We start from the raw sequence: 17,607 nt of genomic DNA on the forward strand, positions 1-17,607 counted from the left end.
AGAAACACAATTAGACTTCCCAGTGTAACCGCTGTTAAACTACCTCCCATTTCCATTTGAACGAAAACGCTACACGTTTTCTTCCAATGTTCTAACAGCTTTGTCCAAATAAACTAATAACCTGTCCAATAATGTCATAAATTCCCATAAAGTACAAACACAGGTTGTGAACACGAGCATATTTGCATGTCTTCAAGGTCATGCCCTTTTCCAGGAGGTCCATGGTTACTGCAGTAGACAATGACATAAATTAGTACCAATAATGGAGTGAGTTATTAAAGCTTCAGTACGTGTGTGATTAAAATGAGAGGGAAGTTTTGGGTTACATTCTCAGAAACTGTTCACAGGTATTTTATTCTAAGCCCTAAGTGTAGCACAGGGCTGAAGAAAGCTCTTGAGTGTGGTGTGTGAGCGAGAGAGAGGTTTACCACAGAGAGAGGAAACACGCTCACTCACACACACTCACACACACATTCAAATGTAAAACGCAGGCTTATAGAGACAAAACGTCAGATCCCATTGCTGCTGATCTGTCCAGTGTGGGTCCAGTAAACTCCAGCAGGACAGAGAAACTTTCTGGAAGTCTCTGAAGCGAACTGTTTCTGGCTGTGACAGTATCAGGAGGCGTGAGAGGGGAAGGCCCTGTGCTGAAGGGATGTAGGTGTGACATTTAGTGTTGGAAGAACGTGAAGAAACGTCTAGAGAGTTCACATGTGAGTTACCAACCCTTTCTTTCCTTTTTCTGTGTGAAATATTAACGTTGTAGCACTTCAGCTTAGGATTTGAGCTCTGGCTTCAGTGATGTTAATGTTACTCCCTGACGCAGGCTGGGGTTAGTTTCAGATGGGCATCCCTCCTCTCTGAGTATAGCATCGTGAAGAGTGGTTTTGGAAAGGAAAACTATTTAAAACGTTTTAAAGCATTGTTGATGTGTATTTGTCAGGTTTACCTCATCAAGTACAGAACATATGTGTATATGCTTGTCCTTTGTAGATGATGATCTAACTTCTAACTAAGAAAATAAAAAAATTACCAATCTCATTTAAACAATTCAAGTAATATACACAACTCTGTATGCTGTGTGATCAAATAATATAACAACACGTGCTTCTCAAGTGTACTTTAAATCAGGTACATTCATAATCTCAGTGTTGACTGCTTTCATAGTTCGTTCTTTATTTAAATTCTTAAATTGTCTCATATAAGTTTCGGTCCATTCTGGAGTCTAATATAGAGCAAATACTATGTTGACGTTAGTCATAATAACATTATAAAAAGAGAGTATATACAGATATAAACACAAATGTATAGCTGTACAGCAGGTACCAATAAAAATGTTTTAAAAATAGAAACTTCATGAACTACTCAAGACTCACTGATCCACTGGTCAATGGTGATATGTGATGGTCAGAGCTTTAATTTGGGCCATAAATGTCAAACCCTATTTAAAAATAAATAAACAAATAAAACACTTCTTCTGCTAGCGCCTCTATGTGGTTTCTAACAGAATTCTAGTGCTAAGCTAACAGAGACGAAGGACACCGGTGTCTGTGTCTGATACAGGGTTCACACTCATACATATCTAGAACCTCCAGAATGCCCAGTGACATTGTTTCTGTCTGAGTTGGTTCCGTTTTGGTTCTGTTGAGTCCTCTGTCACAAATGTATTTGGTAAAAGTCTTGTGGTTAACTCCTGGGGTTCTTAGCAATCTAACAATTCACTGTGCTGAATCTCCCCAAAGGAAGAGTGGTTTTCTGGATCAGGATTACACTCCTGACCCTATATCACACCCTAATAATGACATAGGTCTCTTCTTCCTGGTATAAAACTCCAGCACTGCTCTCCCTGATGCACTCCTGTTTCTGCTGAGAATGATCCAACACTCAAATAATGATTTCTTGATTATGAAAGAAACAGATAAACCACAGATCTTTACAGCATTGGGATACTATGTGTTTCTCAGTAAATGTCTTTAGTGAGTGTTTCCTAAACGTGTTTCTGTTGTTACAGATAAGAAGATATTTGAAAGCCACTGAGCCATTGCATCCTATATTTGTACAATCTAAACCAGCCCCACATCGCAGGCCGTCCTTACTCACTGGAATCAGGTAAAACCTCACTGTTGAATAAATCTGTTAACAAAATAGCAATGATAATAATAATAATAATAATAATAATAATAATAATAATAATGAAAAATAAAGGAGAGCGCAGGTAAGAACAAAGAGTAGAAATAGCTCTGTGTAGAAGGATGTAGGCATGCTGCTGTGGCATTGCTTAATTTCCCTTTTCATGTGTCTTACTTCATTTCCTCCTGTTGCTGGAGGGCAATGTCATGACTTAGCTGTCACGACTCAGATGGCAGACCTGGGGCTGATATCTGACAGCGGCCTGAACAGACGTCCTGCACCGGTCGAGGCTCCACACAGCTAAACTATGAAGGGACTGGACGATGAGGCCACAGACGGTGGGGACAGGTCAGACAACATCTTTTTCATCGTAACTGAAAAACACTAAATCCATCAGCCTGCCTTGTCCTCTTGGTGTGTTAACACAATCTCTTATTTAAATAACAAGTAACGTATCTTTTACCACCAATGGTCCATCAGAAGTCCTTCAGTGATTCAGATGGAAAGACTGCAAAACCCCAACATTTGAACAGGGTTCAGGGGGGTTATATATCAGGACCACAAATGGGTTTTTGCATTTTCTGCTCCTTTCTCACTGTTGTGAAATCATAGCAGAAATAACCTATAAATGAAGTAATGTGAATAACGCTGCATTCGTTATGAGCTCCATCAGGAAAAAGGCTGCAGAAGCATGTGATGGACTTGTTCTGTTCTTGGGGATGATATTGTATCCAAAAATACGTGTGAGTTGTGGTTTAGACGATTTACAGATGGGGATTTCGTTAACAATCGTGAACGTAGCGTATTAATACTTCATTTTTAGGATATTTTTTGTTGAATCAAATTACAATTGTGACTATTATACGTTGAAATTTGAATTACAGTTATATGCCACACACAAAATGATTGGTACGTCTGATGTTTTTGAAGCTGGGACTTAAGAGGTCAGCTGAAAGTCTGTCTGCTGCAACTCATTACAGAGGGAAGGCCTTGGTACGCAGCTCTGATCTTTGAAGAACTTGTGTTCTCTGTGCACATCAACGCACAGTGGTGCAGCAGGTAGTTGTCGCAGTGACACAGCTCCAGGGACCAGGAGGTTGTGGGTTCAAGTCCCGCTCCTGGCGACTGTCTGTGAGGAGTTTGTTGTGTTCTCCCTGTGTCTGCGTGGGTTTCCTCCCACGGCCCAACAACACACATTGGTAGGTGGATTGGCTACTGTCGATAGGTGTGAGTGAATGTGTGAGTGAGTGTCGCCCTGTGAAGGACTGGCGCCCCCTACAGGGTGTGATCCCACTTTGCACCCAGTGGTTGCAGACAATGAATGAATGTTTGAACAGCTGCTTGTGGTACCTTTAGTTGTTTGAAAATTGCTCTTAAGGATGAACCAGACAGGTTCACGATTTCTCAGCTGAGTTGCTTTGATTGTTCATTTGCTGTAAAGAGAAAAGAAAGAGAAAGAGAAAAGCCAAAGCACTTAAATGATACACTACACCAGCCAAAATACCTGCCCGGTCAGAGCTGCGTTGTGTAAGATGGTGTGTTATTGTAGAGTGCCGTACGCACTCTTGTCCTTTGCTGTTAATGAGTTCAGTGGAGTATTGTTCCTATTTTCTACAGGACACGCCCAGATAAGAAGTTAATGAATGGGGACTTTGTGCCGCAGAAATGCCCCCCGGGTTTGCTCCAGGGTTTGCATCTGTGTCAGGAGGCCTGGGAGCCGGGCAGCCCCTGGGACCGACATGGAGCTCACGCTGCTCTTTGGGGCAGGCCTGCAGGGGTAAGGCCCACTTCAACCCAACACACGAAATACGGTCATTTTGTTTCCACTCAGAACATTCAGAAAAAACTTGTGTGTGTGTGTGTGTGTGTGTGTGTGTGTGTGTGTGTGTCAATAATGTCTCTCTCGAATGTGGTCAGATGTAGAGAGATGTGTTGGTTTTAACAGTTATCATAGTTTATTCACGTCCTTCCCTTTCTCGCTCTCTCCCTTTTGATTGATGCAGAAGTAGCAGCAGTTAAGCAGTTAATCCGACATTGATACACAGCAAAAGAAAGAGAAACAGACACAGGGAACGGTAGAGAGACAGACGTGAACATTTGTAAATGAGAGACAGAATTTGGATGAACATGTGGTAAGAGATAAAACCTTTAAATCTTTATCTAGTCATAAATACGTCTCTGTGCTGGAACAGAGCACTGTGTCTCTACCGCAGTAACTTTACAGGAGACGGAGACAACATCCTCCACTTTCATTGTAAGTTAATGCAGAAGGTTTAGTGCTAAGGGCTTTTGGACCATTGCTGTTGATCTCTTTATGACACTTTCATAGCTGCTAGGTGTTAAATTTAAAGCTTTGTGTGTTTTGGAGGTGGTCGTGGTGGGGAACGCAGGCAGATTCCCAAATCCGTAATTCATCAGTGTTATGATAAGTTTAAGTGTAGGGTTAGGTTGGAACTACTGAGTTAAAATAACTTTTTATTCTGTAACAGCACTGTCATCTTCACATTTTTTATTTTTCTTTACTGCCTTTATTTTAATTTGCCTTTTATTCTTGCACATTCTTAACTGTTTTAAATGTATTTTATGTTTTAATTCTTGTCCTTAATGAATGCATTGCCCTTGTGTGTGGAAGATGCTCTATTTCTTATGGATTATGGTTAATGTACGGGGTTAGGACTAGAGTACGGCTTACGGCGGCTGTGTGTGCGTATCTCTCTAGACTAGAAATGGAAGCTGAAATGTCTTCTTCCAGTCAAGAACATATAAGTTCAAACTGAAATGGGGAAATTGATTTCTGCAGAGTTGCCTGGTTTTTTCCCAAAGGGTTAATGCACTCCAGGAAGAGTTAAGACAGAGGAAGATCAGAGGTGTCTGCTTTCACTTTATGTTTCTGTGCCTTTAAACTACAAACGCTATTTTGTAATCGGTGTAATCTGCAGTGGAACAGGAACCTGTGCTCTATCTGTTCTCTTTAAGTTTTACTTTAAGACTAAAGCTCAATAAAAGCGTTTCCTGAGCAGATGGAGTCTTGTGTGGAGAGAGTACTCCACTCCCCAAGCTGCAGCGCTGAGTCTCCTCAGTTTCCAAACACTTAAGCGGTGTCAGTGAAGAACAGGTGATGAATGCCGTGTCACTTTTTTGGAGCGAGTTGCAGGCTTCAGATTCTAAATGTGACTTTTCCCCACCTTTTGAAAGAGGATTATTTTATATGGAGTTTTCTCAGACCTCTGTGTGGCCTCTATTTGACTCCTGCACACTGTGAGAAATATGAAAGAAAGAGCTCATCCAGAACATGAATCATTCTGATGAATATGATGAATAATTCTCTCATTTTCCTCCTGAATGCAGGGGCGGTGTGTGGGGACAGATGTGTAGATTTCCGTTTGATTTCAAGTAACTGAGAGCTTCTGTACTGCTTCAACACCAAGTTTTTTTTTCAGTTTTGGTTTTCTCTGTTCAACACATCAACTTCCTTTTGTGTGTGTGTGTGTGTGTATGTGTGTGTGTGTGTATGTGTGTGTGCGTGTGTGTGCATGCATCTATGTTTAGCTTGTGTTTGTGTGTGTGTGAGAGTGTGTGTGTGTGTGTGTGCGTGTGTGCATGCATCTATGTTTAGCTTGTGTTTGTGTGTGTGTGAGAGTGTGTGTGTGTGTGTGTGTGTCTGTGCGCATGCAGCTTGCATGTGTGTGTGTGTGTGTGTGTGTGTGTCTGTGCGCATGCAGCTTGCATGTGTGTGTGTGTGTGTGTGCGTGCCCGTGCATGTGTGTGTGTGTGTGTGTGTGTGTGTGCATGCATCTAAGTTTAGCTTGTGTTTGTGTGCGTGTGTGTGTGTGTGTGTGTCTGTGCGCATGCAGCTTGCATGTGTGTGTGTGTGTGCGTGCCCGTGCATGTGTGTGTGTGTGTGCATGCATCTAAGTTTAGCTTGTGTGTGTGTGTGTGTGTGTGTGTGCATGCATCTAAGTTTAGCTTGTGTTTGTTTGTGCGTGTGTGTGTGTGTGTGTATGTGTGTGTGTGTGTGTGTGCGCACACAAGAATATTTCTTCAAAGTGCATCTAGCAAAACTTAAAAATCAGAAATGGTTCACTGTTTTACAGCCGCTGTTACACCGTGTGATATTTGAACTATAAGCATGTTCATGTTGTCAATTTTAGTATTTATTTATTTATTTTTGGACGGAGGACATCTGTATTCGTGTTCTGAGAAAGACTTCCTCCAGAAAAATGTGAAGTGAACATATTTATAGCTGTAGACTTTTCAGGACGTCCCATGGCCTCTGCTCGTGTTTTACCTGTCGAGACAATGCTGAGACAACATCCTCCAGAGTGAAGCAGACACTCACATCCCTGTCTCCACAGAGACACTGTGGTTAACACAGAGATAAAGAATGTCTTAAAAAGAACTTGTGGCACTGCAGACTGCAGCTGCTCTAGATGTACTTTGTATAAATTTATAAACACCGCCTCGAGAATAACTGGCAACCTCCTGATTGTGAATATCTGACTAACACATAATGAATATCTGATTAACACGTAATGACAGGAGATATTTAGACCATTGAATTTGAAAATCTGAGTGTATGGTTAGATGTTATTAATTTGATTAATGCTGCTGAAGTAATAATGAAAGAGTGTGAATATTACATTGTTCAAAGTTTAACAAAAGACCACGATTCCTAACACTTCCTTGTGTTTCCAGTCCAGTCCTCCTTAACTCTCTCTCTCCCTCCCTCCCTCCAGAGTTTCCTGGTGGTCCCCGATTCCTCGTCTCAGAGTAAGCTGCTATGTGTGGCCGTGGAGGGACAGGAAGACACTGTCAGAGACTTTTCTATCGTTCACACTGGCTCAGGTAAGACCAGAAGATAGAGGTGCAACGATACACAAATTTCACAATATAATACATATAGCTGTTTTTGCTCCACAATACGATACATTTCAATACGTGGACAAAGAACATGACTTTAATTTCCCTTTTATTTTTTGATGTAGAGGTCAAAGAGGCCAGTACAAACACAACAATAAAAAAAATTTACATAGAAAAATAAAAATATATAAAAAAATGGGGACATGGTGCTAATTAGGGTTGTCACTGCTGCTCTCAGCGCCACAGCAAAACAACCCCCTGTAGGAGGGATCGTGACTCCACTGGCTTCTGATTGGCTAAATAAAGGTGACGAAGCGTGTTCTCTGTTTAGGAGCCGTGAAGAATAAGAAGAATAAAAAAAAACACCTTTATTGATCTCCTTACAAAACGCGTCCCGTATCAGACGATGTTGTATCTTACGAGACGGTTGGCAACACAAGTTCCAGCCAAGCGTTGCTCTCTCCGCTAGCAGTTCACATCCAGCTAATCGTCCAAGAGGCCAATCAAAATTATAGCATGGCATTGTTACCCCAGTAGCTCTCAACACTTCTCCCGCGTCGTCATAGTAACACAGCCTACCAATTACCAAATTTTTTTATTTATTAAATTTTACTGTATTTTACACGATTCACAGATCGTATCGTATTGAGAAATATGAATATTATTAGTTGTATTGTGACACCCCTACCAGCATGTTTAATATTCCCTCTGGCCGTTTGCTGAGCTCACAGTTCAAGGCCGTCATCAAAGAAGGCAAGGACAACGTAGTGCATACAGGCCGAAGGCTCTTTACTGAACCAGCATTTCACCAGCAGTTTTTCAAAGACTTGAAAATGTCCCAGCCCTGAACACACACACACACACACACACACACATAGGGTACAGTAACAAAAACACCATCCTTGTACAAAAGATAACACCACCAAGTAATTATCAGACGACTAAACACAACAACGAACAAACAATAAACAGCACAGTCACCGAGCAGAGGGGCAGACAGGGAGCCACTGTGCTCCAGATCCCCACCACCGCATGGTGACCTCCGACTGAAAACACTCCTTCAGTGGAAATGTGTCAGTTTCTGTCCTTTTATGTGTGTTATGAATCAGTGGGTTTTCTGTCTTCTTCTGAGTAAAGTTTTATGCCTCAAACTGTCTCTGATAACCGACCACAGTCAGCACTGGAGGCAAACAGAAACAAGGCTGAAAACCACTGCAGTAACAACTCATTTTGTGTCATGAGCTTCTGTGGACCATCGCTTGATGTAATGTGACCGTTTGAGACAGTGTTGTATAAAGATTGTGGGCTTAATGCCCCTGGTGTACAGACCTTTGTGTATGGAATTATTGAATGATGGTGTTTGTATAAATCAATAACTGAGAAGTAAAAAAAAGTCAGAGCGAGTTGATGAAGTGATTGTGAAGACTTGTTTACAGCGGTGGTGATGTCTTTAGGAGCCCGAGGTCATGACGATTCCACAACATGAACAAAGCCTTTTTATTTGCTCTTTATAAAAATTCAGTAAACTTCTCCTTCTCCTGAATAATTATATTTAGTGTGTTATGTAAAGTATAAGGTTACAGAGAGTTAACAGTTTACCCACAGGAACCCAGGTGACGTTTTTTTGGTGCCTTGTTCCAACATCTTATATTACCACCAGTCAGTCCGGTTCTTATATTTCCATGTCTTTCTCTCTCTCTCTCACTCTCTCTCTCTCTCTCTCTCAATCTCATTCGTAATTCTCCCTCTTAATTCTCTGTCTCTTCTCTCTGATCTCTCTCAGCTCTGAAGTTAGCCTCGTCTCACCTGGCCTTCTCTAACCTCCTGCATTTGGTTTACTTCTACACATTGAGCAGGTAAACTCCAACACATCTGTTCTCTTTATTAGCGCTGTCAGATTCCGGGTGGGTTCAGTATCGCGTGTAGAGACATGTTTGAGTGTCAGCAACACAAGGGCTTGCTCCGTTCTGTAAACACAATTAGTTTGTACATTTACTGACATCGTTTTAGGAAGATTTTTATTTGAGCAATTTGACCATATGTTAATAGCATCATGAGCAAAGTTAAATGTAAATAAGCTTCCAACAAAAACACACAGCACAGTAGAGAACACGATGGTTCAGCACTGAGCACTAGAAACGGTCTCAAAACCTGCTCCCTGAAGAAGCTAAAGTGTCCCATTAGAAAGACTGTATGAACATATCTCAATCTCTGTGTATGTCTTTCATTTATTGTTTCATTTAAATCTCTTTTTACATCTTACTCTTACTTTTAGAGCTCTGATCTTCATCATGCTTTTATTTTAGAGAACTTCTAACTGAGGTTGATTTTTTTACATTGGAAGGATTCGTCATCACAGCATTTCACTGCACATCGTACGGTGTATGACTGTCTATGTGACAAATAAACACTGATGTGATTTCATTTTAGATTTTTCTACATTAAGGAGTGGTTTCCCAGACATGGATTAAGCCTAGTCCTGAATTAAAGAGCATTTTGCACTGTGTTTGTCAATTCAAAAAATGATATGTAATATCATAATTGTGTTCTATCAGTAAACTGCTGTACCTGTGAGTATCGTTTCCTCTGTCTCTTCCTCTCAGGGACGTGCTGCCTCTTTGTTTGTTCGTCCCCTCCTGGGTGCACAGCGTGGCTCAACAGCCTGGTCATCTGGTTTCTCAGCTGGGTCCAAGTTAGTCCTTTATTCTCTCATTCACTCGGGATTTAGGGGGTATCTGGTATAAATAAGTGTGAGGGGTAAAGGCTCCCTTCCTTCTATTTCTATGAAAAAAAAAAGATCCCACATCATTGCCCCTGCTGCAGGACACAGGATGAATTATATCTACCCCATGTTTTAAATTCACACAGCTCATCATATATTCACTTTCTATTTGTGCTAATTTTAAAGACACAGTCTCCAGCTCCTTCTCCTTCAGCACCAGAGTGGAACAGTCCAAATTCGATTAAAATCGAGACTTTCTGATAGTTGTAATATAACTTTCACTGAAATAGTGAGTACGCCTTTAAAATATTATGTTTAAAGTCAAACGGTGTAATATCATTCAGAGCTCTGATCGTGTTTGTGGTGAATTAAAGCTCAGTGCTGCTGTGAAAGAGTTGATTGTTCTGTTCAAAGAAGGTTTAAAGATTAAATATTGTGTCTACAATTACTTGGTGAATATTGTCCCTCCCGTGGAGTACAGTCATCAGCTCTCACTGAGCCTCATCGGTCCGTTTCGTTCAGTAGTCTGACTGTCTGCTGTGTTTCTGTGATTCATGTTTATTCACGTGTTTATTTCAGAGGCCTGGCTTTGTCCCTCATCTGATCTCCAACCAGACACAATGAGTCCAGGAACACTGGACGCTCAGGACACCATGATGTGCAGCATACAGGTAGGCTTTCATCTCCATGTGGCTTAAATATGAATATATTACACTTCAGTCAGACAGAATCTCACATCATATTATACACAGAACAGCCATAATATTAAAGCAATTGTATCTGCACGCACTGCCCAATCTCTCAGCTCCACTGACCACACTGATCTGTCTGTAGTTCTACAGCGTGGGCCATTTATATGGATACACCTTAATAAAATGGGAATGGTTGGTGATATTAACTTCCTGTTTGTGGCACATTAGTATATGGGAGGGGGGAAACTTTTCAAGATGGGTGGTGACCATGGCAGCCATTTTGAAGTCGGCCATTTTGGATCCAACTTGTGTTTTTTCCAATTGGAAGAGGGTCATGTGACACATCAAACTCATTGGGAATTTCACAAGAAAAACAATGGTGTGCTTGGTTTTAACATAACATTATTCTTTCATGAGTTATTTACAAGTTTCTGACCACTTATAAAATTAGTTCAAAGTGCTGCCCGTTGTGTTGGATTGTCAATGCAACCCTCTTCTCTCACTCTTCACACACTAGTAGCAACACCGCAGTAGAAATGCTAGCACAGGTTTCCAGTATCCGTAGTTTCAGGTGCTGCACGTCTCGTATCTTCACAGCATAGACAATTGCCTTCAGATGACCCCAAAGATAAAAGTCTAAGGGGGTCAGATTGGGAGACCTTGGGGACCATTCATCTGGCCCACGGTGACCAATCCACTTTCCAGGAAACTGTTCATCTAGGAATGCTCCGACCTGACGCCCATAATGTGGTGGTGTACCGTCTTGCTGAAAAACTCAGGGAACGTGCCAGCTTCAGTGCATAAAGAGGAAAACACATCATCATGTAGCCATTTCTCATATCCAGTGGCCCTCCACTGATGAAGAATGGCCCCATTATCTTTGTACCCCATATACCACACCACACTATACCATCAAGATGTGCAGCACCTGAAACTACGGATACTGGAAGCCTGTGCTAGTATTTCTCCTGTGGTGTTGCTATCAGTGTGTGAAGAGTGGGAGAAGAGGGTTGCATTGACAATCCAACACAATGGGAACCACTTTGAACACATTTTATAAGTGGTCAGAAACTTGTAAATAACTCATGAACGAATAAAGTTACGTTAAAAGTTGGATCCAAAATGGCTGACTTCAAAATGGCCACCATGGTCACCACCCATCTTGAAAAGCTCCCCCCCTCTCATATACTAATGTGCCACAAACAGGAAGTTAATATCACCAACCATTCACATTTTATTAAGGTGTATCCATATAAATGGCCCACGCTGTACAATTAATTGATTCTGGGCTTCAGTCTGTATCAAACTTATCTTCTCCTGAAGAAAGGCTTGGTAATATTTATCTAATCAGAAGGAAATGGTTTACGATGATCCTGTTTGGTGATGAGCAGCGCAATACGGTTTCAGCTGATCCAGCTCAGGTTTAGTGCCTCTTTCATTTGCCTCATTAATTTCATCATTGTTTTACGGCAGTTGACCACAGCCACTGGAGCTCTCTGCATCATTAACCCACTGTATCTCCAAGAGCACGGAGACGACTGGCTCACAAACCCCCCGGCCAGCTCCCAGCACCTCACCCATCCGAGCAGCACCAGGAGAGAGAGGAGGCTGAGCACCACCAGGGCCTGGGGGGGTGCTGGAATCAAGAAGAGAGCCATTTCACTGGACGAGTCCTCAGGCAGTTCAGACAGGACAGGTGAGAGGAAACAAACGGTTACAATGTCTCTGGCTTGGCACTGATTCATTTAAACTTTTCAGTGTAGTGCTCAGTGTGTTTAATGTCCTCTGTTCTTCAGGATCGCCACTGAAGAGTCCAGATTCCCCCACAGCTCCGAGTCTGGAGGGTGTTGTCATGCGCAGGCAGAGCACATCCAGCAATCTGGACACTCAGAAGAGAGCAAGCTCTGATTCTTTAAGCAGCCAGATACCCCAGTCTCCACATCGCGTGTCTTGGGTCGAGGACAAGTTCTGGTTAAACCCCCTACCGCCCACCACATTACTGCAACCCCCATGTCTGGAACTGGACTCCCTGTCCGTCAGCAGCATGGAGGAGGAGCCTGAGCCTGAATCAAGCCACTCCCAGTCGCTCCCATCACCCCGCCTCCCACTGGCCAATAAGGTGAAGAACCGCCTCTCTGCGGTGGGCTTGGCCCTGGGGGGGCTGGTGTCTCCCCAGCGACGGCTGTACAAGCGCGTGCAGGAAATGAGCGAACGCAAAGATGGACCCTTTGCTGAAGCCGTGAGGAGCTTCATCGACCAGACCATGAAGGTTGGGCCAGTTTACGGCGTGAGCTGCACAGAGATGCTGCAGGACGTGCGCACGTCTCTCACGGCCCTGAAGGAGGCGCTGTACGAATACTCTGAAATCCAGAGCATCATAGAGTGCCTTGGGGACATGCCTGATTATGAACTGGGTAAGAACACCCGGGCACGAAAGTAAAGTACTGAAAAGCTGCAGAGGGTTTGTATTGTGTGAGGGGTGATTTTATACTGATTTAATGTCAAAGTGAACAGAGAAACTGACTCTGTTCTTTAGTTATGTACAATTTTTATGAATTATAATCCGGGTGACTGTCTGTGAAGAGTTTGTTGTGTTCTCCACGATTCCCCGCGTCTGTGTGGGTTTCCTCCGGGTGGTTCTGTTCCCTCCCACAGTCCAAAGCACACGTTGGTAGGTGTATTGCTGGCTCAAAAAGTGTCCTTAGGTGTGAGTGTGTGAGTGAATGTTTGAGTGTGTGTCACCCTGTGAAGGGACTGGCGCCCCCTCCAGGGTGTGTTCCTACCTTGTGCCCAATGATTCCGTGTAGACCCTGAACTGGATAAGTGGTTACAGATAATGAATGAATGAATGAAAAGAAATGTAGTGGCACTGTGCTGGACTGGTGCTCTGTCCAGGGTGGGTCCCTGCCTTGTGCTCAGTGATTCCTGGCAGTGGCGGATGCTGGTCTTTCAAGGAGGGGAAGCTCAGTTTCGGCCTACATCATAAAATGTGTGGGTTTATTTATACGTAAATTCTACCTTCCGTTCCTTTTCAAGAAAATGATCTGTACCCTGTCGTACCAACAAGGCGTCTTTTCCAGGGACTTGACTAGTGTCCTCTCAATGGTTCACTTGTGAACACAGGTTCAATGGTGAACACAGGTTCAGGTTAGTGTTAGCGCTAGAGCAAAAAAACGTAATGGCAGTAGATCAAAGGGTTAGAAAGGTTTTAACCACCTGCTTAAATCACCGCACTGGTTCCAAACTGTGTGGAGTTCAGTAATCTGTAATAGACCTGATCAGCTGATGCCTGTGACTTTTTTTAAGCTTCAGGTGGTTCTTCCTCTGCCTCTCAGTAAAGGATCCTATCAGTAATTCTTCTTCATGGTGGTGGTACAAATAAAAAGCTCAGTATACAGAATCTTATCCCTGAATATGTATTTCCTCTCAGATGCGCTGGTGGAGGAGGCTCTACATAAATTTGCTCTGAAGCCAGTGTCTTCTCACCTGTACATGTTTATGAAGTCTGCGCGGCAGGACGATGGCAGTTTTCAGCGTCTGCAAGAGAACCAGAGGACACTGTTAGGACACAGCCTGGAGGAGCTGGACGGAACCGCGGGAACTGGAGTTCCAGACCCTGTAATGATGGAGAGAATTCAGCAAAGGTGGACCACCATGCACCAGGCGTATTCCCCCAACAAGAAGGTGAACACACTGCTCAAAGTCTGCAAGAACATATACCACAGCATGACGGCCAACGCCAAACCTGGTGAGCCCCTCAACTTCTGTACACCACCGTTTATCACTGTTTGTTATTAGTGATAAATATCGTGTTTGAGGGCGGTGCGGGGTAGAGCTGCAGGGTCTTGGGGTTCTGGGTGGTATCCGCTCCTCGGGTCACTGCGAGGAGTGTAGTGTGTGTGTGCTCCCCGTGTCTGCTTGGGTCCTGCTCCACAGGAATGAGTGTGTGATGGACTGACTCACAGTAACTGGAAATCGTTTGTGCACTCGAACATTTAGGCACTTTACTGTATTCATGTGACACACTGGGAATATAGTCTTTGTGGTTTTGCTGTTAAATAAAGTTTAAAGAGTTTCAATGCTATTTATTCATCACATTTTCCTGTTTTTACTGCAGTTTACGCCATGACCCAACTTTTCCATAAACAGAGATTTGCATAAATATCTAATTAATCTAAAATTATATTCAGTTGCTATGCGTTCTGTGTTTATTCCTATTTGTTTCCTGCTTTTTTTCTGATAAATAAATAGCTTTTAGTGAACGGCAGTTTTGGCCAGAGACTGAATAAACCTTTAACAGAGGTCATAAATTGATTCTGTGGTTTCTGCTGCACAGAAGTTGAGCTCGTGTTGTGTGTCTTTGTGTTTACACCTGTGAGTGTGTGGATGCTCAGGGGTCTTTTTTCTGTGCTAGGTGTTGTTTTCGGGGCTGATGATTTCCTGCCGTGTTTGACCTGGGTGGTGTTGCGCAGTGACGTTTCTACTCTGCAAATAGACACCGATTACATGATGGAGCTGCTGGCTCCCACTCAGCTACAGGGAGAGGGTAAGGAGCATCTTTACACAGAGAACACACACACACACACACTTACTTTATGCTTTAAAACTTATCTTTTTAAAGACTACCCCCTGTACAGATTTATAAATGGCTTAAATTATATTCATTCATTCTTATTAATTATGTTGTAAACACCTCATTAACTTTAACATGAAATGATTAAAATCACATTCTTGAATCTTAGAATATTCTTTACTTTCAGATTGTTCAGAAAGCTATGACCTTTCACCCAGTGCCAAACACTAAATCACTGTTGCACGTCTGGTCTGTGTTATAACTGATTTTCAATGAATATATAGTGTTTACACCTCGTTAATTATCATTTAATAAGCAATGTGTAAACTTTTATAAGTGTAGTGCTATTTTAAAATGGTAGCATTATTGCTTGTTAAATAATAATTAATAACAAGAATGTTATTAAACTAAATAACAGTGAACTATGGTATGTGTTTCTATTGAATTATCCGCTGTGGGGGCAGCATGAGGTAGGGGGTTTCTAATAAAGTGTCCAGTGAGTGCTTGTGTTTAGATGTTTTTAATAACGCGCTTCATTTCTGGTTTCTGTCTCTCAGGGGGATACTACCTGACGTCTCTCTACGCTGCGCTGTACTACATCAGCAGTTTTCAGCCTCGTCTTCCTGCGCGTCAGCTTAGTGTCGAGGCCCAGAAATCTCTCAGCCAATGGCATCGCAGACGTACTCTCCACTGTAACCAATCACGTCGCAGCAGGAACCGCAGAACCTTTAGGAGAAACACGCGAGGAGAAGGAGCCTCAGAGGGGTCAAAAGATGCTGAAGTGAGTGTGCCAAACGAAGGGGATGACCCAGGAGACGGGACTGATCCTGAACTGACTCTGCCTCGCGATGTCACTGAGGCACTGCAGAGACTCGGTGAGGACCTGGAGATCCTAGGGGAGGAAGAGGATGAGGAGAACAAACCACACACAGGGGTTTAAAGGGTTAATAGGAGAGTAGGGCTGCTGTCTGTGAGGGAGGGCAGTGCACAGCTGTAGTGGGGTTCACAACAGACACTTTTGTTTAAGAATTGAAGCACCTTTCTTTGGAAAGATGTGAACTGTGCACTATTCTGCATCTTTGTCATCTTCTTGACTTTAAACGATAAATGTTTTATTTATAAACTTTTTAAAGAAAAAGCTGCATCTGAAATAGGTTTCTACACATTGTGCACTTGTTTGTAAAAGCAACATGTAACAATAATAATAATAATACAATACATTTATTAAGCACTTTTGAAGAACCCAAAGACAGTGTACTGTTCTCATGAAGCACTCAGTACTACTTTCAAATGAGTGCAGAACCTTTTGGACACAGTTCACTCTTGGAGCTCTGGGGTGAATTTTGTGAGGAAAGAACCCACGCTGATTATTATAATGTCATTAATATAAACTCTCTCAGCAGTTTCTCAGAATAAAAGTGTGTAATCAGCCCAGTTACACCCTCAGAGGTCACAATGTTACATTACATTTAATTTGTTTAAAATGATCTTTATTATTAATTTAAAAACTACCTTTATTTATTTATTTTAATTTAGGGCCAAAGAGCTCTGGAAATTTGGGAATTATTAATTCTTTTTTTTTGTTTTAAAATAAAAGTGCAGTAGTCAGACCTCATCAACCACCAGAGGGCAGTGTTGTATATATTTTTATGTCATTCTCTCAGTAAGAATATTACAACATAAAAGTCTTACTGAAGTGCATTATTATGTCTATTTCAATGTAAGTATTTTAATCACTAAGAGAGATGAATGATTGTACACGTGGTTCTGGATTAACACAAAGCAAACAAAGCAGTGGCTAAATCACATAGCACTGCAGCGCAAAGTAAAGTAAATTAAATCAATGAATCCTTCCTTTAAAAACATATGTAGCTTTTCAGTTAATACATTTGAAATATTATTTTTTTAAATAAATTAAATCACTGTATCCATTCTGATATCCGGAGCAGTGACAGGTATCACGTGGCCATATGTATTTAGACACCATAGATTAAAAATATGATGGTTTGCTAGTGATCATTTTTAACCATTTTGTTTCTTATAAAGACTAAGCAATTAATAAAATGTATTGTTTACAGAATTTAAATATGTACAGAATTAAAAAAAAATAAAATGTAGCTATAAATAAGTAGCATATTGTTTGTTAGGCCTTCTTTGATGTGCTGTCCGCTAACGTACTCATGCTACTATTCAATGTGTCCCATGTGCTAACGCATCACCCCACACCCACAGTAATCCATCCTCCATAATCACATGCACACATAACAACTATGTACACAGGCTACATATGGAACCCCTCGATTTGAAGGCAAAAACTGCAAACCCAATCACATTTGCCTAACGGGACATCTGGCATTTGGCCTGCATTTATGACCTTAGCATTGCTAATAAAACATCTGGGTCACACTCTGCGATGCGCACTCACAACACCCAACTTTAAAAAGCATTCAAAAGCTTCTCTGAAGTAGTGGTTAACACCACAGCACCTCTGCTAGCATTCACGATCAGCCCATTTTTCATGTGATATCCCATGCTATGCTGCAGCTGAAATGTAACGGCATTATGGATTCAGTGCAGGCATAAATTAGATATATGGCAGTTGCGCATGAGTTAGTGAATACACAGATGGC

At 42.0% G+C, this 17,607-nt stretch overlaps 1 protein-coding gene across 1 annotated transcript; it reads left to right on the forward strand.

The window, feature by feature from the left end:
- Positions 1-632: 632 nt before the first annotated feature.
- On the forward strand, positions 633-17,090 carry LOC136679477 (ras and Rab interactor 2-like). The gene is made up of 13 exons (XM_066658008.1): positions 633-713; positions 2,012-2,109; positions 2,346-2,478; positions 3,748-3,907; positions 6,867-6,975; positions 8,774-8,846; positions 9,594-9,682; positions 10,292-10,383; positions 11,878-12,100; positions 12,201-12,818; positions 13,835-14,152; positions 14,819-14,950; positions 15,535-17,090. Exons 3-13 carry the CDS (start codon positions 2,438-2,440, stop codon positions 15,915-15,917), a joined length of 2,238 nt encoding a protein of 745 aa, XP_066514105.1. The 5' UTR covers positions 633-713; positions 2,012-2,109; positions 2,346-2,437; the 3' UTR covers positions 15,918-17,090.
- Positions 17,091-17,607: the final 517 nt, after the last annotated feature.

Source organism: Hoplias malabaricus, chromosome Y, assembly GCF_029633855.1.
Source record: "Hoplias malabaricus isolate fHopMal1 chromosome Y, fHopMal1.hap1, whole genome shotgun sequence".
NCBI classification, from domain to species: Eukaryota; Metazoa; Chordata; class Actinopteri; order Characiformes; family Erythrinidae; genus Hoplias; species Hoplias malabaricus.